General features: G+C 39.8%; 1 protein-coding gene across 14 annotated transcripts in view; it reads left to right on the top strand.

The window, feature by feature from the left end:
- The window catches only part of LOC135487388 (synaptotagmin-7-like), an 80,405-nt gene that overhangs the window by 48,097 nt on the left and 7,233 nt on the right, over nt 1-25,075 (top strand). For 10 of the 14 annotated variants that reach the window (XM_064770965.1, XM_064770969.1, XM_064770973.1 and 7 more), the window contains 5 exons: nt 8,035-8,061; nt 12,137-12,236; nt 19,333-19,359; nt 20,787-21,120; nt 23,480-23,649. In XM_064770965.1, the coding sequence (XP_064627035.1) occupies nt 8,035-8,061; nt 12,137-12,236; nt 19,333-19,359; nt 20,787-21,120; nt 23,480-23,649 (658 nt within the window). The remainder of the gene's footprint in view (nt 1-8,034; nt 8,062-12,136; nt 12,237-19,332; nt 19,360-20,786; nt 21,121-23,479; nt 23,650-25,075) is intronic. The other 4 variants (XM_064770968.1, XM_064770976.1, XM_064770977.1 and 1 more) reach the window with 3 other exon arrangements.

The following is a 25,075-nucleotide window of genomic DNA, read 5'->3' on the forward strand; positions in this document are numbered from 1 at the left end:
GGATAACATCAGCACCTGACACCTCTGTGTCCCGAGTTCAAGTTATAAGGCGAGCGCCAGAGCTGTGCTCCTGTTATAAAAAAACTTTTAGAAATAAAGTATATGATGGCCTTTCCAAGTTTCCACAGTTAAAGAGAGACTTTCAGCTGACATGTCAAGTGAATACATTGACTTTCAAAGCTTATCCAGACACTCCCAGTACAAAGAAGCAACTGCCAGTGCTAAAAAATTCACAGATACAATCAATATCAACAAAAATCAGCAACAAAAATAACACTTTAAAGATACGCTTATTGGCAGTCGCGTCAGATTTGGTGAAGTTGTTGCTCATCATAACCCAGCAAGCAATTATTGGTCAATGTGGACTTCCTCTTGTTCCGCTGACACCTGTTTCTGACGTTCCGACTGTGCCGATAACTGACTCGTTTCCCGATTGTCATTCCCTGTTAACGAATAGATATATAATCGAAACTTGTCTACAGGTGCGAGTGACCGATAAGAGAGTAAAGCAAGAAAATCTTATGATCTTTCTCTTGTAAATTTTGATAAGATCACACTGAAGAAGAAGGAGGGTGTGTACTTTTAGTAAGAGCACTTCCAATTCCTAAAGCACATGCTAGTCTACTTTTGATGTGCTCACTCTCGCAGGAGTGCATATCGTTGCAGATAAGCCCTATACAAGTTTAGAGTTAGAGACATCTTGATTGCTAGCCAAGAGTTTTAGCAACTAGTCTGCTGTAGTTCCTTATATAGTTGGCTTTATCATGTCCCAGTGGAACTGCCTTTGGCTCAAAGAGGAAAAAATGGGAACCTTCGGTGGAGATGGTTTCAAAGGTAGTAGTGGTGTTGGTGCCAAACACCCACCTGAGACTCCTTCGGGAATTGAGCCTGAAACATGAGTGCCTTTGGAATGTATAATTACGATAATAATTGAGCGCATTGCATTATCAAATAAAAATATGAAATTGGCAGAACTGTTACCAGTACAATTAAGCATAATTACACTTAAGAAGACGAAAAAACAGCTAAGGAAAATCTCCTTCATTCCTTTAGGAGGATTTACCTTGTAAGCCCCGGCAATTGTTTTTCACATGGAATTGGGAGCGCGCTTGGTGCTCATCCTCATCTCACAAGACAAAAAGGATGTACCTTATCTCATTAGTAGGTTCAGACGCTTATTATTTCCAGATCGATACACCTGGGAGGGTTGAAAGCATGACATGCTCATTAGCAACGGAGCATTTTTGCACCGGTGCTATTTTGGTATGTGACCTGAGTGACTGACGTCAGTCCCACTACATATTAGGGATATAATCTGTAACCGACACCTGCATTTCTGAGCGATATTGGAAATTGTGAGAGGTAGCGTCACTTTTATGCTCCTGCTCTCAATAAATGATGTGACCTGTTTGAAATATAGGAAGTAATATTCTTTGCTTTAGGCTGTGGTGTCAGGTGGACTTGATTCAGATTGAGTTGCCGGTATTGCAAAGCTACAGAAATAAAATGAAATTGCATCATCTCAGAGATAACGAAGGATGGTCTCATCTGAATAAGTACTGCAACACTGACCTTGCTTCCACCAGCAACAACATTATTTGATAGCATATGCTGATGCATCGGCCTTTCCTAAATGAATTGCTGCTTCCTTTGCTGATAACCTAATGAAATGAACCAACCAACTAGATCAGGGATGGGCTATTAGTACCATTATCCTGAATGGCGGCTGGTGGCCTTTAGGTCCTTGTGTTGGCCTAAGGACCAATTCCAGTACTGTGGTACATTTGGCTGGTAGATCAGCCTGATTCCCCAATTTATAGTTATACTGATTGGTATGGTTCTTCCTTCCAATATGGACATGCAGTCTGCTTGGCAACCCAAGCAAACTTGCCTTTACCAACATCCTATACTGCTGCTATCGATTCTCAAAAATGAGATAGGACCGGGAGGGCTTTACTATTGTTACTCTTATTAATTTTGGCCTGGAGTCCTGCTGGTCAGGGAATGAAATCATGGCACCTGAAAGAGTCCAGACAATGGTCGGAAGGAGTAATATGATGAGAGGACTAGGGATGCTTTGAAAACTTGGCCCACAGCAGTAGACGAATGTACATAGTCGATACTATTAGCCTGCAAACAATGGCAAGGCATCCAGAGTAATTTGGGTCTGTCTAACTCAGTGAGGTCGCTGACCACTATCTGGTCACCTGATGTTAGGGTCTCATTGCCTGGGTTTTCCTGAGTGCCATAATGATTGACTGCCACCACTCTAACCCCTCAGGCAGAACGATAGATCAGCATCTTGAACTACTGTCAGGGGTCATGGTTTCGTTCCCTTCAGAATATGCTTCTTGAACAGGCCTTGCCATTGCCTCATCGGGGAAATGTTCACACTTGACATGCTTGATATTGGCCAACCATATCCATAATGGTGAAGTCATTCGCAGTGACATCTTTACCTCTATCACTGTTCAACTAGAACCTGTCATGCTGAAGTGGGCATTCTCAATAATACTTTCTCTAGCTCTAACACAGTAAGATCATACCCCAGAATGATCGAGTGGCCATTCTAGCTGATTACCAGGGCGATTTGTCCAGAAAGGTAAACTGACCGTCTTCCTGAACAAATCACCCATCAGGTCATATCATTATCCTGTCAATTATCTCCCAGTCCCATCAATCAAATTCGCGCAACCTCCTAGCCTACGGTATGTTGCGTGAGCAGTAGAGAAGTATCTGAGCTAATATGAGGATGATCATCTTTTGTCTGTATTAGCTTTATTTTTGTTATCGATTGTTACTTTTGCCTGTGTGTGCAGTATTGGCTTGTTGGGTGATGAATTAGTACAAAACGATGCCAATTTTTGAGAAGATTTATTTGTTTGAAAGTTGCTTCTGGGTCTAAGGAATGGTGTTGTTTGAAGTACAAGAAGCTGAAATATGTTTTGCATTATCCAGTTGTGGAGTAATCTGCAAGTGCTAAGTATTTGCAGTAGCTGCAGAAGAAGACTTAAGCACTGTGCAAACAAGCGATTGGAATCGCTGCATCACCAATTATTATCGCTGCTGTGTGTGGCAAAATGATCTGTCATCTGCATTTGCTGGATTTGATATTAATTTCATGCTACAGTGATCATTGGACTTCTTGCAGACACCTGCAAATAAATAGCCAGTATTCGGACCAGGTACAGATCGTTCACAAAGTTATTGTCATATTCAGGCCAGCATTTCCCTTAGAACACGTAGCGGACACTTTGTTTGATGGGAAGAACCGACTGATTACCAAGCTAGAACCCAAACCCTGAAACATCAGTCTCACAGAAAATGACAATCGTTACCTGAACTACCAATGGGCTTGCAGTTGATGAATATTTCATCGATGATTATACAAGAGCTATATCTGTCTACATGAGAAGTTACATATTTTACCTCCCCTATGTAGAATAATACAGTATGTATCTATACCAGTCGGAATAAAAGTGTTTGTTGAATTCGGGACTGGTATGATACCTTAAACAGCAGTTTACCTAACAGTTTTTCCGCTTTCACCGGCTTTGTGGTCAGTTACCAACTTACATCAAAATTAATCCAATTCTACTGAAAGCTGTGCAGTTTCCTGCTTTCTTTGCTGGCTTGCAAACCAGCTTTAAACTGATTCTTTACCAACTCTACCAAAATCTATGATTTTCCAGTTGCAAATCATCTATAAAACATGTATATTATCCCGGTCCCCGATCGTATTTTCAGAATATTGGAATCACAGATTGGTGTCACTGGGTGGGTGGAGGGTCAGCCATTTTGAAATAATCATGCTTGTGCTACAGGATTTTCACTCATTATTACCACTTGAGGCAGTGTTTCGGCTCATGACAGATCATCTTTTTCTTTGGCTAAGATGGCTTTGTCCAAATTAACCTCCCATCATTTCCCATCAATGAGAGACAAAACTCAGAAACCCGATCTCCCGGTTTGATCCAGCAGACAAGCCATTATCTCTCTGAGGTGAAAAGCTTTGACTGGTGAGCTCCTTAGTCTGAAGCCTTTCCCAATCCATAATGGGCTAGGTTTTCCAATTTCTATTCAATTTGTGCCATTAGGGTAACAGGGAGTGATTATCTCAAGATGGTCAATGGTACTTGGCAGCGAGTTATGGCGCTCTCTGATAGTGGCTCCGAAGAGAGGAAAGCTAGTGAGGTACTTGATTGTGTGTGTGTCAAGCTACCGGACGAATGTGCTTCTTCATGGTACTTTATGGTCTACTGAGCTAGCAGGAAACGTGATGACTGTCCAAATGTATCCAGTTCTTCCACCAGCACTTATATTGGCTCTGATTACGGGCCAGAAAAGACTTACAGGCATGCTGGTCCAGCATGGTACTGACAATTTGACAATTTATAGCAGTGGGTAAAGCTAGTGGGGAACTTAATGACTCAAACAATAGTATCCATTTCTTCCACAGTAGCTGATAATAAGCAACCTCTGTAGAAGTCCCAAGCTGGAGTGTAGTGTTTCTAACAAGTGAAAGTGACTGCAAGGTAATGAGGTATTGTGCTGAGATTGCTGATAAGAATCTACTTCGGTAACATTGATCATTACTTCGGTTACATTTACCATTACTTTCTTATATTGCCTTTACCATTACTTATATTACTTTTCTCATTTCTACGAAAACAATACGTTTGCATATGACCATGTTACTTTTCTTCTTGTGACATGTTTGTAACTATACACAGCGGAAATATTGCGCCTTAGACGATAAATGTCAACAGATCATGCAAGAAACCAATTCCTATCCTTTTCTTTGATCTGAGAAAACATCCAAGATAGCAATATCTGTTTGCAGTATCCCGTCTTGGTTTGGTTTCAAAGGGGGTTTATACATACCAGTGGGTGTGGAGTCTACACTTCATTCAGACCCCAGAATGTTTCCCTTTGCCCACTGCTGCTGCTTTATTAGTTCCTTTTTGCTACCATGGCCATGATCATGTTGTCCTGATGAGTATATTGGCGGAATTTTTGTTGTCCATTCTGTTCCTCGAAAATTAGCACTGAAATCGCTCTTGGCTGATGAAGGCTTCTTGGGAACCTCGGCTGATTCTAAAACAAGTGAACAAAAGATGTTCCCGAAGGAGATGAACATGATCGGATGCTCTTCTGTCCATTTGCAACAGACTCAGTATTTCTGACCAGTACCCATTTATAAACCTTGGTGGAGTAAGGCAAGTTAGACCAAGAGCAATGCCTAGAGTATCAGAACTATTGTAGGGTTTTCAAGCTGAGAGTCAGAATCATTAGATCAAAGCGGGTCCTAATCTGACAAAGGTTGGTTGTCCCTGCCTGAAGGCTACATTGGTGGGCCCAGCTGTAAGTTGGGCATCATGAGTATCATGTTGGTGCTAAATACAGCAGTCATCGCACCTGACATTTCTGGCTAATGTGTGTTGTTCCCCATCCAATTGATATGCGATGCTTGCTATTGGTTTGTATGGTCAAGTGGGAGACATGTTTGCCTTACCGAATTGATGATCGGCTATGACGTAGGTTGCAAGGTATACACCTGATGTCTGTTCCCAGGGACTCATTTCCAATAGCCACACCAGAGGATGAGGTTGAAAGGATTCAAAAGAAGCCATTAGGCGGTTTGCTCCATGTTGGTGCTGACGAAACATTTTATGGAACAGCGTGGGCCTTTAAGAGATCCTTTACTGTCTCACATTATCAAGTTTTCCTATGATCTAATGACTCTTTCTCCACTAAGTTCTTGGTGCTTTGTGATCACTGACACACTTACTTGCTATAAAGCTGACAGAAAAATCGAGCAAGTACGTCATTATGTCATCCAATGAGGTTAATGTCCGCAACTCCTATTGATCCTGGCAAGATCATTCTATACTGCCGACAGACTCTCATGTTTGCCCAAGTTGCATATCAGTATCAGTTCTCCCAAGTACTGAAGCATGATGGCTATTTGCTGTTTTCATGCCAAGATTTAGATTTTTACTTGTCTCTGAAGTAGTAAAAGTGAACATCTATGTTTCTCTGAACGGCCATTTTGAGGTTCGGAAATCAAACTTGTGCTCCGTTGGGACAAAGTTGCCATACAAATTGACTAAAAGGAATCCCTTCATCTATTGATCTTTGCTTTAGAGAATATCCACATAAACCTCTAAGTATTTATCGTATGATGCAGGATCCCTTGATCCTGATACGAGGGTGATACATCACCCCCTCGATGATACCGGATATCACCTTATGTCCATTAGATGCCATAATCTCACCTACCATACTTCCATACATGTTTCTGTAGACCCCAGGGATTGTCCACTTCAGGACTGACCGAGATCACTTCCAGCCTTGAACTCCCTGTACGTCTTCTTACCTCCTATGGAGTGGCCCACCTCGAATGCCTGGAATCGGTCAGTTTGTATTGTTCGGGTTCAGGCGAACAGGTTTTAAAAGAATGGAGCGAGAAAGAGGCAAACCATATGGATTTGTTTAGACTTGATTTGAGATCTTATTTAGATAGCAATGCCCTTTCTGCCTTGTTTCAAAATTTGATGGTTGATACATTAGAGTTGGAATTTTGGTGCTATTTCAACAAGAAATTAATGAGAATGACGTTACATATGATGATGACATGTGAAATTATTCAAATGCATTTAATTGTCTTAAAATATTTGCAACCATTGGAACCTGCTGCAGCTTGTTGGTTTCCTCTAAAGCAGATGTCAAAAATGATCACATCCAAATTGTCTGGAGTAGATGCCCTATGAGGTCACGCCCGATTGAATTCCCTTCAAAGGGGGTTATTGATCACACTGCGGCCATCGATACGCCGTATGACGCACGGCCTATGATCTGATGATTGATAATGTAGCAGTTCGATGAGCACAGATGCTGGGGGCAGTCAGAAGGGATATGGAAGGGTCACTTTTCGCATCAGGGTTGACAGTGATTTCAGCTGATTAGGAGGATCATGGCTGGGGGTGTTCCTTCTCATCAGTGGAGCAAAGGAACCTGATGCAAAGTTCAAAGTTTATCTGTAATGTGGAATTGGAGGGACTGAATTTATAGGTAGCGGCTGACAAGAGTGGTCTTTAAGTGGTTGAAACTTTAGGCGCTGTCATTTGAAACCTGAACTGAGTCTTCTCTGAGCTTTTTGAAACGGTCTCTCGTGAGGGCATGCTGACCACTGCACATCCTTGTCATCAAGATAATTCACTGTCATATTCCTTTTGGTGGTTCCAAGACATTTGATGGATGGTCTATGATTGAATAATGGCTAAAAGTAGGGATTGGTGAGCTTGATCATTTGGGCAGCCTCAAAGTAGAGAAGATCTTTGGGTTGGGATAAAGGTGATGACTTGTAATGGAGATGATGACAGACACCTGTAATATAAATGTAATGATGTATGGCCCTCTGTTAGAATAATCAGGAACCAACATCATCATGATCAAGTTTTACATCATCAATGGTTTTTCAAACTGACACTCTCGTACAAATCCCATCACTTAGTTTCAGAATATCTTTTTGCAAAGTCAAAGATTTCTTTTTATTATCTAATTGAAGTTATCATCAGTGTTGAATGTAGTAAAAAGTGTTTGTTATTTAATTTGTTAATTTTCAGAACAGTCCCGAAAAAGAATTGAGTCACCAACCTGACTTTGGGCACTTTGAGAAATTTGCAGTAATGCCATAAAGGGATTTTGTGATCTCTGGACATTTCAGTACCTGGAACTACATCTTTTTCTCCTTGTATTTGATGTCTGTTGCACTTTATAAAGCAAGGCATTGCTGGACACAGGTCCCAGAATCGTTTTGGCAATATCGTGAAAGACTGTCCACCACGAAGGAAGTGATAAAATAATTGTGTGATGACTTTTTTCAGGACCTTTGTTTTCTGTGCTAAGATTACAAATGGACTTTTTGAAGGTTCTTACGTTATTCTGTTTGGTGATCTGTTTCTTAATGACATTGTTTGCTGTACTCTTTGCTAACCAAATATATTTTCTTTCCTCTGCTGCTACTAACAGTGCAATACTTGGGATTCAGGCATTCAGGTAAGGCCTTGGTGTATTTTTTGCCCCTAGATGTGTCAGCTTTGGGACTTTTGTGGTTTTAAGAAAAATCGTTGAAGAAACATTCTAAAAAATGTGTCAAAAGTATTTTGTAGGCAGAAGTATTAATTCTTTGTTGTTTCAATGTTGAGCTTGTGCTGTAGAATGATTGGATGAGCAGACTCTTGATATTAAATGTTAAACATGTACTCTTTACTAACAGCATGTATATGACACCAGGGGTAACTTTAGTCTATATAGTCATCAGACCCACTCCATTCGATATCACGTTCTTTAGAGATATTTTAAACGAAGAGAAATGGTCTCTCATCACAGAAGTCCTTTGGCCATTTACCTGACTCATTGAGGACAGCAACTTTTTACTTAAAGACCCCATCATGGTCATGAAATTCAACTTTCAATCTTTTCTTTCGATTATCCTTTCTAGAGAGAAGTGGGTATTTCATGTTGCGGTTATTGTTTGTTTGATTTTATCTGTCAAAATTTCATGTTAGATGGTTGACTATCTGTGTTTGGTAGAATCGAGTATAGATTAGATCTTTAACCCATACTTGGTAGAATGGATTACGAGGGCAGTCACTTATCAGAGGCCATCGCAGTGTGGCAAAGTTAAACCTGCTATAGCTTGATTCTGTCATCTCTAAAGGACTTTTTCCACAAGGATGTTTTCCCACTTTGGATGCTGCCCTGGCAAAAAAAGTGCACATGGCTCCAGTGGTTATCTCAGGTTGTTAAAAATTACCAGCTTGTGGGATTGTTATCTTTTGGTGATACTTTCATTCCCAATTAACCTGATAGCAGGTTATTTAAATCACCAAATACTCCCTGGAACCGAGTGTAGATTTGTTATGGCAATACATCAAACATCTGCTGTAGAGGAATCGGTGCATAAGAGATGACAGTTAGGCAGGTAAAATGATATTTGTAGCCCTGGATTCATGAAATTCTTGTCTGGTCAAGTTGTTCAGGGTTTGAACGGTGGAGACAAGCAATAGATAAGCACACCTGATTTTGAAGAACAGGCGTGAGAAAGATAGGAATGAATTTGCCCAGATGACTGTCACCATGAGGTTCTGGGCTGAACCCATGACCAAAGACCAAATTACTGGTGATAATGAGAAATACGTCAGTAAATTCCAAACAAGAACCAGTCATTCTTAACCAAGAACCAGCCATTCTTGTCCCTGTTTGTCTCCACCAAACTCAAGGTGTTGATTTGGTCACAGTTTGTTACTATGAAGATGTTTGTATGTTGAACATTTCTCTTTTGGCAATCACAGTAGGTAAGGATGTCACAGTATTTTGCTTCCCCTTGTAACATATTTACAATAATCAAAGCATTTTACAATGTCGCCGTATATTCAGTTATCCTGCATGTTTGTTCACCTTGTAACTTTGTTTTGGAGAAAGGGTTGGACGATATGTCTTTAAGGTATTTACCTGATGAGAAACAGCCCAGTGGTAGGGTAAAGTATTGCTGTCTTCTGGGAAACTGAGAAGTGGGCAGCCATGCTGGATTGAACGAAACTTAAAGAGCAAGTTGTGAGCCCAGAAGTGAAGATCATAACACCATTGACTGACACACCTGTTATATTACCATGCGCACACATTGCTGTTCCCTCTGCCAAAAGTATTCGTGCTGCTTGCCAACTGTACAACCTCCCTGATCCACACCTATGGGAAACACCCTTTGCAGTACCCTGTGTTTGTTAGTGACACCGGCGAAACTCGATGTCTCATTATTCTGTAATATCACATACTGCTGCTGGCCCCTGTGATTCCAATCATAAACCATCCTTGTGTCATATTGCTTGCAATAATCCCATTGTCAATTGATTACATGCATTGCAGTACCATACTGCTCTCCTGTAATCATTATCAAAACATACGAGTGCTAGATTTCCGTGGTGTTGTCTATAAGTAGCTGCTAGGTCATTGTGGAAATGTTTCACCTACCCCAAAACATACCCTAAAAACAAATCTTGACGGAAACCCTTGGTGGGGCAAAATAACCTATTATCAGAGTGAGGTAGTGGGACTACCGACCTTTTAGCTCTAGTTTTGAGTGTGTAAAAATCACTAGCTATTCTCCACGGTTGAATAAGAGAGGCAGTATGGGTAGTTGCAGGATAAAATGAAAATATATGTAAAGCTTTTTCGTTGTCCTTTTAGAAATGTCACACAAAGTCGTACAAGTATTGTTCATTTCTTTGATCTATGTGATCTTTGTTAGATGTTTGTGTGTAATATACCATATTTTTGTTTGTAACATTTTCTCATGAGCACTATTAAAACACTTTATGACATTTTGCAGAAACCTGATAGATGTTTCAATGCAGCTGTATTTTCTTCTTTCTTTGTGCTTATGTCTCCTAAGATCCCGATCCTGCCTGAAACATTCCCACCCTGGAACCATTATTATGTTAGAAACACAATAAAACCTTTATATCCATGGTTACTGCTTGTTTCCCATTATGTTCCCTCTTCATTCCAACCATATGTGATGCCAAGACTAATAGCTTATCAGGTATAAAAAGACCTTTTAACTGTTGAATTTGTTAAAACTATGCAACCCGATATCAGTATTGAACTAAAGCCTGTTGAGTCGCATTAACAAACGGCTGTATCTCTGAAAAGGATTTTAAAGATTTTCACAGCACTGCACTATTTTAAACCAGCAATGAAGTCACTTTTCATCGGTATACGGTAAAACAAGCAACTGAAGAAAGGACAACGGAAAAAGGCCCGTTAAAAAAGACAACAAGTAAAAAAGGCAACGGAAAAAAGACAACATGTAAAAAAAGCAACGGTAAAAAGACAATGGGTTAAAAAAAGGAATGGAAAAAAAGACCACCATCTAGATTAAAAAGACAACGGGTAAAAAAACACCATCTAGATAAAAAAGACAACAGGTGAAAATAGCAACGGAAAAAAAGACAACCATCAAGGTAAAAAAGACAACAGGAAAAAAGACAACAATCTAGGTAAAAAAGACAACACGTAAAAAAAGCAACAGAAAAAAGACATACATCTAGGTAAAAAGACAACGAGTAAAAAATGCAACAAAAAAAGGACAACCATCTAGGTAAAAATGACAACACGTAAAAAAAGCAACAGAAAAAAAGAACCATTTAGATAAAAAAAGACAACGGGTAAAAAAAGCAACAGAAAAAAAGACAACCATTGGTAAAAAAGCGACATGACAAAAAGCAACAGAAAAGAGACAACCATCTAGATAAAAAAGACAACGGGTAAAGAAGACAACCATCTAGGTTAAAAAGACAACGGAAAAAAGCAACAGAAGACAACAGATAAAAAAAACAACGGAAAAAAGACAACCATCTAGGTTAAAAAGACAACGGAAAAAAAGACAACAATCTAGGTAAAAAAGCAACAGAAAAAAAGATAACCAGCTAGATAAAAAAGACAACGGGTAAAAAAGACAACCATCTAGGTAAACAAGACAATGGGTAAAAAAAGCAACAGAAGACAACAGATAAAAAAAACAACGGAAAAAAGACAACCATCTAGGTTAAAAAGACGAGGGGAAAAAAGACAACAATCTCGGTAAAAAAGACAACACGTAAAAAAAGCAACAGAAAAAAAGACAACCATCTAGATAAAAAGACAATGGGTAAATGGGTAAAAAAGACAACACGTAAAAAAAGCAACAGAAAAAAAGACAACCATCTAGATAAAAAGACAATGGGTAAAAAAGACAACACGTAAAAAAAGCAACAGAAAAAAGACAACCATCTAGATAAAAAAAGAAGTCAACGGTTACAGGTATTCAACGCCAGTACAACATTAATATACTAACATTTTCTTATTGACAACTTTTATTCAACCCTCGGGCTTAGTCAGAGGAGTACAGACCAACTCCGGCCATCTCCCCAACCAAAATGGTGTTTGACCAGAGACGGGCCTACACTCACCAACTAGAGGGATGATAAAAAATATTTTCAAGTCATGCAACAGGTGAAGAAATTATCAAATCCTGTCTGAGCTGGTTTTCTCCTCAGTTTCTCATTTTAAAAGCTTGTGTCTTCCTTTTCAGATTCCAGACCCCACCATCAAAGAAATTAAAGCCGGAGCATGTTCAGCCTGATGCTGAAGGGGGGATGGGTGCCCATGCTATCAACCCAACATTACACGATGTAAGTTTAGGAGTTGCAGAAGGTTGACGTCAAAATGATGGACTGAGTCTGAGGGGACATCAAATGAAATATTTGTGTGTGACACAATGATTCCTACGAAATGAAAGCTGTTATAAATCGCAGGCGAATAAAAACTTGTTTTTCATTAAAGTAAACGATATCAGAGAAAGACAGCATTGGAGTGGATCAGTACTCATTTTAATCCTGCACATCATTCTGAAGTCAACTGATAGTTTTTCAGAGTGTTGTCATCTGAACAATTTGACAAATTTCAAAGATATTCTTTAGTACTCTTTATTTTTGTAGTGATTCCAGTAGAGGTGTCTGTTTTGTTGAGTAGTATTTCAGTAGCAGTACAGAATCATATTTTTTCATAATGACGAAAACCTGCTAAAAGAGAGAGTAACTGAGTAAAAGAGTTGGTTGTCCAGTAGCCTCCCAGCATAATTACCAAGAAGAGGTTAACGGAGACATCATGAGAGCCAAGGATGGCTAGCAAATTGTATAGTACCCCCAGGTATATGGCACGGCTTAACCCGCCGGCCATGAGGGAATTCCTTTATGGCCCAGTGGTTGGCGCGTTGGCCCCAGAGTGGAAGTTAAGCAACGTTGAGCGCGGTCAACCTTTGGATTGGTGACCGGCGCGTATAATACATCTGGCAGACCTTCCCACGCGATGCGAGCTCTGGATTTGTAATTCGGTACTGAGACGCATGAAGCGCTAAGTAGGATCGCGGACGATCCATCTCTGTCCGAAGGGGGGAATGATGTATAGTACCCCCAGGTATATGGCACGGCTTAACCCGCCGGCCATGAGGGAATTCCTTTATGGCCCAGTGGTTGGCACGTTGGCCCCAGAGTGGAAGTTAAGCAACGTTGAGCGTGGTCAACCTTTGGATCGGTGACCGGCGCGTATAATACACAGATACTGTCTTGAATGACATGGTAGAGGTCAACAGACGGTGTGACCCACCGTAGAGGATTGGATGGCATGAAGGAATGGACTTGAAGAAAGACCTGTAACTTGATCCGCCTTGCTCAGGACGGAACTGTGTGATGCCACAATATCAGGGTCACCCCAATGGCCGCATGGCTGCTGGACATGATGATGGTGATGATGACGATGAGCTCAGATGACACATGAAGAAATTGGATGTTGCTTACTGAAGGGATTCAGCTGCTCTATCGCTATGTTACAGGAACTGTCATGACATCAATACCTTAACTTCAACAAAGCTATTCGGATATAGGGTACTCTGTCTTCCCTCCAACAAGTCCTTCCCAAGGAAATGTCATACCTGCTCTGTGACTAGAGTGTTAACCGATGTCTTCCCTCTGACGTAGATTGTTCCTGAGAAATGTCATACCTTGTGAGGGTCTGTTGCCATATAGTCAGGTTCAAGTTATTGATTTCCGATATTGGAGACATCCTGGTGTATCTATCCTCACAGAGCATCATATACTGCTACCTGATGTACTGTGACATGATGGGTTGCTTCGTAGCACTTGGTGTACCTGATGTACTGTGACAGGCAGGGTATGCGCTGTCATAAGAAATACTCAGAGGGGACACAGCCGACTGAATGATGGGTGTGTGTCAGATGCCCCTCTCCCTTTGGATCCGCACCTGATACTAGTGAGATACACTTGAGCTACCATCAGTATTCTGGTCTTCGGATGTCTGTCAGGGTTACTAACTATAATTCAGCAGAATTCTCTTTAGCCAAAAAATGCAGACCAATGAATATGAAGGAGTGGGTAGACAAGCACTTGCTTGAGAGACCTTTGAAATGCTTTTAAACTAAATTCATGCAAGATCACAGGCTTAAACCAAAACCTCTCTGACAGGGTAAAATCACATGGCTACAGATAATACCCGAGGTTGATGCTGAACAAATTGCATAGTCAGAATGTGCAATTAAAACCACTTCGCCTGCTTTCCCGAGAAAGAGTTAAAATCTTGAACTTGGCCTGGAGAAAAGAAGGTAAAGTTACCAATAAGTTTTCAAACAGGCATGCCTCGTTGATTAGTCTTCTTCTCGTTTCTGAAGAAACGGTTCACCTTAGATGGCTAATCAGACGAGAGAGATGAATGGCTGGGATAGTGCCAGGTGACACAGGGCAATCATGAACCATTCAACAGGAAAATTGTGACTCCAATGCAGTTCGTTTTCCTTGAGTTGAGTTCAGATTCTCTTGGTGTGGATATTCGGGGGCAGTGTCTTTGGATAGTAGTACGTTCATGGCATTGATACGGTTTTGGCATTACATAGCAGTGCTGACTTTCATTACGGTAGAGTTCGTGTTAAAATCATGACAAAACTCAGACATGTCCCTATCATACATGTCATAACAAAAATACCCTAGTGACAGTCAGCGGCCACAGTTTTGCAAGTACCCCAATAGAAAGTTGTGTTGCCACCTGTCAGAAACATAGCTGAGCATTTCATAGATGGCCTCTGCAGCTCTAATGGATGTAATATCATTTCATGCAGACTGGAGACTGGTGATGATCTGTGGCAAGTTATGGTATTTGTCACGAGAGGGAGACCATATCAACAAGCTTTTATTCGGGAGTAACATGCTATCGCTAAAACTTCTAAAAACAGCTGTTAAGACTTTTCTGCAACATTGACTTCCAGTGACTTAATTAGCAGGTGGAATTGAGTTACCCTCATGAGATTCGAGTCCCTAGTGAGCCAGCTTTATTCAATCGCTGTCCTTTATCCAATCCGTTTGGCTGCTCTGGACAAAGTTGGGGGGATAAAATTGACAAGCTATTGAATTATATATTGGAAAGAATAAGTATTGAAAGGCACTTAAGGAAGCCTGACAATGGAATTAGATGTATAGATTTCAGGCGATAAGCCTGACTTCTCTGGTTGCAGTGCGCTTAGTTCATTCGGGTAGGATGTTCTAAGATTTCTTTAACCTTGATGCCTTACAGCTGTTGTAGTTTTATGTCTAAGTGGGGGTTTAGTATTCTTGTGGGAGTAACAATAACTTCCATAGTTGTGGTAATGATTGAGCCCTTAAGATATGCTTTTGAAGATCGTGTTTCAGAAACTTGTTGGTGTTGTATACTTAAGGACACTTTGAAAGGTTTTAGTGGTTTTGCCATTTGCAGGTGTCAAACCACAAATCGTTGGAACTAACAAGCTAATGTATTAATTGTCATCGGCAATAATGATTTTCCATTGAGTGCCAACCTCAGAGTGTTCGGAACAAGAAAATCTCCATCCACGGAGACTAGAGAGACTAGGTCCTGCAATCTTATCCAAAGTAGACCCTCTAACGTTTCAAGTGGGGAATCTCTTAAATTAACCCTTTTAGTTGCGTAATACTTGGAGAGAAAGAAAGACTCACAAGTATGAATATCAAGCCTATCATAATGCATCAGCAGATGGCTTTGGAAACGAGGCCTGGATCATCACTTCAAAGCCTTAACAAATATGATATGGTTTGGTTTTGAAAAATTACCAATAAGCATTGGGGATTCAATGCCTCGACAACAGGATTCTGGGAGTGGTATTATGAAACATAACTATGAAATACCGATAATATGCAGCTACAAAAAGCTAAAATCCCAAATCCTTCATGCACTGTTTTTCCTCATTGTTGGATGTCATGACAACCAAGTTTATGAAAGGATGCAAATTGGGGAAAAACAGTGCCAAATCCTTTCACAACTTGTTGTTATGTCAGGTGTTTTGGCAACCATGCACACAGAAAAGATGCAGCAGGAAAAGTTTTTGGATGACATTTTTCTCGGTACTGGTATTTTATTCTGTGAAAGCTTGTTCTCAGTGACGACACAAAAAAAAATCAAACTTGACCAAATCAATAGGAAACGATTAGCAAAAGGCACAGTGTTTAATGACTGTATTTAGACAGGCACTTTGTGAAATTATGGGAATAACAAGTTTGATATCTATTGACAAAAACGGCGATTGTGCCAAGGGTGATGCAGAGTTATCATGATGCTGACATCAAATCAAGTCGTTAGTGCCATATTCCCTCTAGATATGTTGTCATGCCGACTGGATAGACACACTAAAAGTTTAAACAACATTATTGTCATTGCCAAGGAGCGCCTATGGCAACGTAACCCGCTTCCCACTTAAACCTGGAGAGGATTCCTCCAGTGCTTTCCCAGTTGTGACACAGCATCGGCTAATATTCGCCAGCCTTACTCGTCGGAGGAATGTGACAGATCTTTGTCAGTGCGAAACTGTAATCTCTGTATCTGATATAAGTGTAGACTTCGCTTTAGCGCTAGTGCCTATAGTAACCAGAGTGGTACTGTAACGTCGCTGTAGTATGTCGCCATAGTTTCCATACTTGGCCAGAAGATGGGCGGTTTTCATTAACTCGTCGTGACTAATTTGTGTACTGGCACAAAGGCTTCGTTGACTTAAACATTGGGTCATTAACTGGATACCATTTAGCACGTGTCATTAGTTGTGCATAGTACCAGATTATACCCATATACCAAGGTGCTCGTCAGAATTGTTGCTACTCGAGGAGATACTGGACTAAAGTGGGATTCACGGTGGATTCTTAACCAAGGACGACAACACCAGCTATTTTCAAGGATATTTCCATGGAGTTATTTGACAAATCTTTTCAGAGGATTCTAGCTTGGCAGCATTTCATAATAAACTAACTTGAATTTGTTTCAATACAGTGGAACTATTACAGATGCTTGAAGACCTTTCTTTGTGAGCCAATGCCGAACATTTGGAAAATATCGGTTATTCTGATAGACACATCAAGCAAGTCGCTGCTTTGAATTGACAAAATAAGTGTGTCTACAGGCCAACTTTCATCAGAAATACATTGAAAAGCCTTCATTATTTTGCGGTAAATTCTCACTCTCTCAAATGAACAAAATGGAGCAGATGTTGCGGATGGATTTTTCTCTAGACTTGGTTAACTTACCCATTCTTACTACCATGAAACAGCTGTTTTCTGGGGGCGATTCCGAGCCAGAGGATGAGGTCGAGGAAAAACCTACGTCAACGGTCAGTTATGCGACTAAATTTTGTGCACGGGTGAAATTGTTGAAGGTTTTCTACTAGGGTTTAGATTTTCTGCAAATGAATTTCCTTAATTAAGAGATTTTACCAGAATCTTGTTCCACCTGTGTTGTTATAGTTTTTATGGCTGCAGATTTATCGCTTGGAACTAGGAATTTCATGAGTTGACCAACATAAATAATAGTTTTAATAGTGTCATGTTGCTTGTATTGAGTTTTCTTCTGCAAATGAATTGCCTGTTTTTAGAGATTTTTCCTTGCCTGTAATCTAAAGGTTTGTGCTGCAAACGAATTGCTTGTATTTTGAGATATCACATCTACTTATCTCTATTGCCTTTATTTTTAAATATTTCAATGTTTTTTATCAAGTTTGTGATGTGTTTTTTTGGTGGTATTGGTTTAGTGTTGTTCTTGTGTCCTGGTATAACATGTTTTTTTCTCATTCAAAAGTAATGGTGTTGGTGTGTTCCATTGCTTGTTGTGCTATCCAAATCTTATTGAATGTGTCTTGCAATTGTGTCGTCCCTTCCACTCCATCCAAAATCTGAGGTGCATGCCACGACCATCTGAGGTATTGGTTGACTCAAGCAACTAGGGCAGTCAAACCCATGACCAGAGTGCCCTGGAGAAGCAACGCCAGCAGCGCTCAAACCCTCCTTTTGCTTGTACCATAGTCATATGGTAAATGTTGCTTTCTGATGCCCTTCGGTGATGTCAAATTTGCCAGATGACCAGCGCATCTGCTGGGAAGAGGCAGGTGTGTAGCTACCTGCAATGTCACTGCCAAGTTTTTCTTTCTTGTTCTTGTTTTTTCTTTGTGGTCTTAGCAAAGGCAGTTCCTCTTTGATCTAAAAGGTAAAAAGGCAAATGGATTGTCCAGCTCATGTTTGGTTTTTGCAACCGAAAAAGCAATCTGCAACCGAAAAAGCAATACTGGTTGGTCTTCCATTGTATTCGATCTTGTACATTGTATTGATACAGCGTGCAAAAATCAACAGCCATATCCATCTTAGTACCGTCTGCTTTCTGAAATCCAGTCATATAAAATCTGCATGTGCATCTCTATAGCATGCTTCAACCCCCTTTTGCAGAAATACCTGCTATTTGATGAAATTTTTCTCTAAGTTTAATACAAGATATGCTTGATTTCCTGCCAACTTTCAACTCTTCCAATCCTGCAGTGGTTTCAAAACCATTTTTGTATATGACTGCTTGTATGTACCATTCATCTGGATACTGATAAGTAAGGGAATCAACTTCAACTTTTATAAATATTTCAAGCATGGCTCTCACTTGACGTGACTTAGTTTGATACCAATTCTACCATTGCGCAGTTATTTTCTGAGGGTAAATTGGAACAAGATGATGGTCAGTTTGTACCAGAGGAAGAGGGTGATGCATCACAACGGGTCAAACATCGTCCAGAATCATTTTTGGCATGGGCGAAATATTTCGACTTTTGATATCACTGAATCTTGAATTTTGAATAACTTCATTGTCGACATGTACATTTTCTTTAAAATTTCTGTAAATGATGCACTAGATCTCTTGCAGCCAGAGGTATTTCTCATTTGCAAAGTGTTTTAAGGCTAACTTTTCAAGGAGAAGGTTTTTCCAACGGAACTTTGAAAACCGTTTTAAGCCTTGTAGTTGGATGTTGTTTTGGTCTGGTGATTTTGCAGTTTTGTTTTGTTTTTTATTCCATTGTGTCACATCCATATTCTCACAATATATAGTCTTTTTTCTTGTATCGATTGTTCTTTCTATAACTTAAAATTGTTGGTTTATCAGCGATGATGTAATGTTACGCAGGCAATTATAGATAGTGATTCCAACGAGGTCTTCAAAACATCAGTAGGCCTATATCAAAGCTCTAACTGAATAAAGGCATTCTTAAGTTTTTACCAACTTAAAAACATATAGATAAGATAAATTGATTATTGATTTCTAGTTATAATAGAACTTGTAGTATTAAATAGTCTAGCTTTATAGATAAATGTCTTCTTTTCAGACACAATAGTTACATTTTGTTGATATTTTATTTCATTACTTTTGTAGTTGGCTCAAAGGAGAGGATGGAAAGAGGTATTAAGTTCAAATGATACGTAACTCCTCGTGATTCATCACAGTTTTGCACCATATAATGTATAATGTATTTGTCATGTAATATCCTCCTGCATAATGCTTTGAAGGACTAAGGAAAATGAGAGGGGGAAAAGTGCTTTTGACACTTGATCGTTCATATAGAGTTGATCCATCGGCTCTTGCCATGTTTCTGCATCGAACCTTTACACGTACAGGAACTTCTTGTGTACTGTACTGTTACTTACAAACGACATTACAGTATTAAGGAAAAAGCTGTTTTGAACGTTACACGAACCTTTCGGAAAACTATAAATGGCTGAAGCTGATCCACGAGTGCTGGAACGATGCAAGAGTAAGGAGTAATCTTAATATTTCCTTAGTCCTTCAGTGGCTGACCCAATATTTGTCAAACCTCTATTAAATTATATGAATGATAAAACCATATCAAAGTGCTATCGATGAAAAAAATCCTTAGCTGCATGTAACCCAGTCAGTATTGTCAGTATGTTACTCTCATTCAGTTATTTCTTCTCTAATCCTACAAAACTCTACAATGTCTACCCGTCAATTCAAGTCATTGTCCCAGATCTTTTCTAATCCAACACAAAACTGTCCTTCGTCAACCTGTTCAAGTTGTCCCCTAAACCTAGCTTGACATCTCAATCCTCTCGTACAACCCAATCTTCTCTTATTCAATGCACAATCCTCCATCAGCCTATTCTACTGGTCTCCAAAACCTAACCGACGTCTCAGTTCATTCACTGACCGAATATTTTCTTATTTATTGCTCAGTTCTTCATCAACCTGTTCCCTAAACCTAAACTGACATCTCAGTCCTTTCTTGGACCCAATCTTTTCTAATTTAATGCACAATCCTTCAGCAGCCTGTTCTACCCAAACCTAACTGACGTCTCAGTTCATTCACTGACCCGGTCTTTTCTAAACGGCCAGGGCACTCCTGGCTTTACACTTCTGCACCAATATCAAGACCTCTCTCCATCCACTGACAAGATAAAACCATCTCTTATTTTTAAACATTAATGTTTACAATCTCTTACAAGTTTTGAGTGCTGTACTATCAAAATTCCTTTGAAGTTTCAACCAACAGCTCATCCTTTATATCACTTCTTTACCTACTTTTCAAATCAACCCTTTCCAAGCTTCAATCCCATCCTCTATTTGAGATATTGTCTGTGTTCCTATGATGATACCAAAATCATGCGACTCTTTTACTTAAACTTTCTAAAAATGTCCAACAGAACAATCATTCTCATTATCCTGATAATATACTCAGTACATGTTTGCTTAGAATATGGACCTGCTATGATCTGTTCAAGTGTTTCTAATTTCAACATCTTTCAGCCTCCCATGTTGTCTGGTGTTCCCAATCCTTTCGCCCGCTGACCCCCTGTCTTTCTCTCCCCTAGATGCGGTCAGAAAGCGTCGAAAGCCAGGGCTCCAAAGGATACGGGTCAGAATCTTCGCTCAAACGCTTCGTCATCGGCGCAGAGGCTTCATCAGAATCCGAGCGTTCTGGAACCGGACTTGGACGTATTCACTTCACCATCGCATATGATTTCCCAGCCACTACACTCGTACTTAAGATACACTCAGCCACTGGATTGCCTGCCAAAGACATTTCGGGGACGAGCGACCCCTATGTCAAGGTCATGCTCCTGCCCGACAAGAAGCATAAAATGCAAACGAAAATGAAGCGCAAGACGCTCAACCCGAGATGGAATGAGATATTTCTCTTTGAAGGTGAGTCATTAGCTTTAGGTGAAACAATGAACTAGTCTAGTGTTCAGTGGCGGACCCCATTTTGTGTCTTCTCCTTAACATCTCCAGAAGAGTTCGCCTGAGTAGCTAGAGCACTATATGTAAGAACTGTTCACTGTAAAATCTTCACTTTAATTTCATTTGTAACTCTGACAGATATCATCAAATTAAAAACTCATGAGGTTATGTTGAACTCTCTCATCGCCTTATTACTCTGAATTCCTTGAAAATCCCAAGACAGCATACAGGAGTCATTGACAGTGACATCAACCAAGCAAAACCCAAAGGAAAACGATTGAAAATTGAGTTTGAAATTGGACTTGGTCCCAGAACGTTGTCGAAATGACTAGACTAGGGGTGTTCATGTAAGTGTCAGTATGGGTTCTGCTGAAATTGACAAGTTGAGGAATGGAAGGGATACAAATGGGCAAGACAGGAGCCTTGAAGTCTCCGATAGGTATTGGCTATCTCGATTCTACAAGAAGTATATTTGATCACTAATTCAAGCCCACACTTAGCTAAGACACTTTGAGGCCACCAATTGGAGTCCATTGCTCATTACTATAGTCTCAATATCTTTTAATTATAACATCTTGTGCCATTTTGGAAATACTTGATACAGCATTGTATTGGCAAATGAAAAAAAAAATGAAATGATTCACTTTTCGTTTATCTATCATAATCAATTCATTTGGTACTTCATGTAAAGTATTTTCAACTTAAATGCCGTATAGATGTATCAGTATTTTATAAAATAATCTGCCTACTCGGTATTGTCAGTTTTTCAATGACATATCGATTTCATGATGAACTGAGCTAGGGTGTCTTTTAAAAGGTTAAACTACCTACGATATATCCGTTATCAATATATCAGTTGTCCATCATCACATTTAGTGCTTTTGCTCTAGTCTCTTTTGACATGAAGTGTCTTTAGAAACATTCTGATCACTTAACAGAAGTCTCTTTTCCACGCTGTAGACTTTTCAGCAAATTCAAACTCATTGAGCCACTCTGTATCTCTCAAACTCAAGTTGAGTTTAGCCACTCTGCAGAAATGAGCAGAATTCTCATGGATCAGAAAACTAATCACTACCACAGAAAAATCACCTTGATAAAAGTGCAACATTTTGGATTGCAAATACCCCCAGTCTTCGTCACCTATTGAAGGGTTTACCTCCCCTCATTGCCATGTGAGGGGTTAACTGTATCCATGCATCCGGAAGCTCTGTGATCAATACCTCAGAATGATTTCGCCTTCTCAACATCCAGTCTGGCAGGGAATATCGCCAGTCCCTGCCACCTGCTGAAGGGACCCCACCCCTGGGGACATGTGCCGCTATTTACCGACTCATTTATCTGTTCGTCAGATCCATAGGGGCTACTGCTATCATACTTCCTGATACACTATCAGATATATATTGCCAATTTTCCAACTGATTACCTTTGTTACCTCTGTAGTAAGACGATGTCATAAAAGAACCTTAAACCTGCCATGACATGGTCAAATTGGTACCTTTATATCCATACCTTTATATGTATTATCATGTTGTACAGGGGTTCCCTTAAATTTGTGACTTAGCTCAATAGCGAGGTTGGCCTTGTTGCCAAAGTTTTTGAAATTGGTGACCTTTTTATGGTAGTATGTAAGAATTAAGTTGATATGCTAGTTCAATGGTTTCCGAAGTAACAGGCTATTGTGAAGTTGTTAAACAGGTTTTTCAACAGAGAAGATTATATGAATCTACTTCGCCGACTCCTACTAACCTTTGAGGCAGAATCACAATCATCTGATGGCATCTTCGGTTGAAATAAATACAGGAATGCTTTAACAAATTCTTTAAAATATCACTTAAAGAAAAGTTGACATAACTCAAAGACACTAGTTTTGCAGCTGCGCATGTTATGATGAAAAGAAACAGTATAAAAGGATAAGCCAAATGTTCGGAGCCGAGAAAAGATGCTACTTGTGTGTTATTTTCCAATATTTCTGACGGTTTGACATTCAGGAGATTTCAAAGGTGTTTTCAGTTACCGGGAGGTTTAGGCATGATCTGAAGGAGGTGTGTGCCATGTAAAGAATGACTTAAAGGCTTGGTTTGTTCATTTGAAATTTGATATTTGACATTTTTACCTTAAGATTTTCCAACCTAATGAATATGCATTGGATATAAATTGCAGCGATTCTGTTGTGTATACCATTCCCCTCTCTCACATTGCCTGTCATGATGGTTGATTTGATAAGGCAAATGACATGTTCTATCTCAAAATGGTCCATACATGTCTCTATATGAACTTCAAACTTCATACTCCCATTAACAGTCAATTTTCTTTTCTTTTGAAGGATTCCCTTATGAAAAACTGAAGGTGCGAGTCCTATACCTGGAAGTGTTGGATTTCGATCGCTTCAGTCGTGATGACCCCATAGGAGAGATTGCCCTACCGTTGGCTGATGTTGACCTCACAGAAGAACAGGGTTTTTGGCGAGATCTTCAGCCATGCGCTTTAGCTAGGGTAGGTAATGGTACTTTTTGTCCATGTGTTGGTGTTCTTGAAAAGGAAATAGGCCTACCTGGTAACAGATCACCTTGGCAACTTCAATTCCTCTTCATCTATCGGCAGTTGCTCTTTGTTGATCTAGTTGATCTTTTTGATATTATTGAATTGGGCATTACACCAGAGAGAGCGTAATCCAAGTTCAGTTGTCGTGGGGTGGCATTAAGGATAATTACCAGGCTTTGCTTGTTAAACTGCATTTCATGTTAAAATCATGACTGCTTTTCATTTTCCAAGGACTCTAAAAATCTCAGTACTATTGATTTCAAAGTTCCTGTGGATGTTTCAGTTAGCAGCATTCCTAACAATTTTCACATTGAATCAAATGCTACTCAACATCCAAGCAGTAGAAGAAACTTTTGAAATTGAATTCAAACACTTTTTATGTCAGTTTTTGCAAAGTCGATATCGCATATCATAGCTGAGCTTATCTAGGCCTCTCTTACTGGCTTGAATGAATCATGGATTGCAGATAATGAATTCAAAGTTGATTTTGCTGAATTTTAGCTGAATGAAAAGTCATCAATTTGCTTTACAATATAGCTTGGCTTTTCCTGTTGTGGATGTCGATGGGCAAAGCCTGTGCCACAACACCTATCAGGTCTTGTAGTGGTGGTACGGTAACCCCGAAAGCGTTTACAGGCATTTTGAAGTTTGCTGCCTTTGCAATTCAATCTGATCTGCTTTGTACACATCCCGTGGCCGACAACTGTTGTGGAGATATTAATTAGTGAGAAATTTCCATTCTCCTAATAGAAAATTATACAGGAATCTCTTCCATCTAAAAATCAATAAGATGCATGCTGTTCATGCCCGAAATCAATAATGGTTAAATTTATTTCATATCCAGGATATTATCCGCGACACTGTCGTCAACCAGAAGATTCATGTGATTTTATGCTGCATGACATTCTCAATCATGTTGCATCGTTCATGCGTATTATAAACCTAACCCTTTCAGTATGGTTGAAGGAGTCAAGGAGAAGTCTAACTGCCCGCTTTACATGGAAATGCTCCTGTCAGCCTAAGCCATCACTTGGAATTCCATATGAAAAACAAGTTGATATTGCACTAGGATCAAAAATAAATGTTTATGCCATGAAATCAACTGACCATATAAAAGTGGATATAGAGTACATTTTAGGGTACATTGTGTAAAGCCGCATGCACTACTTAGGGAAAACGCCTTCAAAACAGTCAGGCACTGGAAGCAATGCGACATCTGACATTCTCAAATACCAGCTCATATACTTTCCAGCATGATAGACACACACAGGCTTTGTTACTTAGTTTCTTAGGCAGTAGTTCAAAGGGCTCTGGTGGGCTGGAACCCGCTATCTTGACAACCAAGCAACTTCTGTACTTTAAAATCTTCCTTTGAATC

This window comes from Lineus longissimus, chromosome 5 (genome assembly GCF_910592395.1).
Source record: "Lineus longissimus chromosome 5, tnLinLong1.2, whole genome shotgun sequence".
In the NCBI taxonomy this organism is placed as follows: domain Eukaryota; kingdom Metazoa; phylum Nemertea; class Pilidiophora; order Heteronemertea; family Lineidae; genus Lineus; species Lineus longissimus.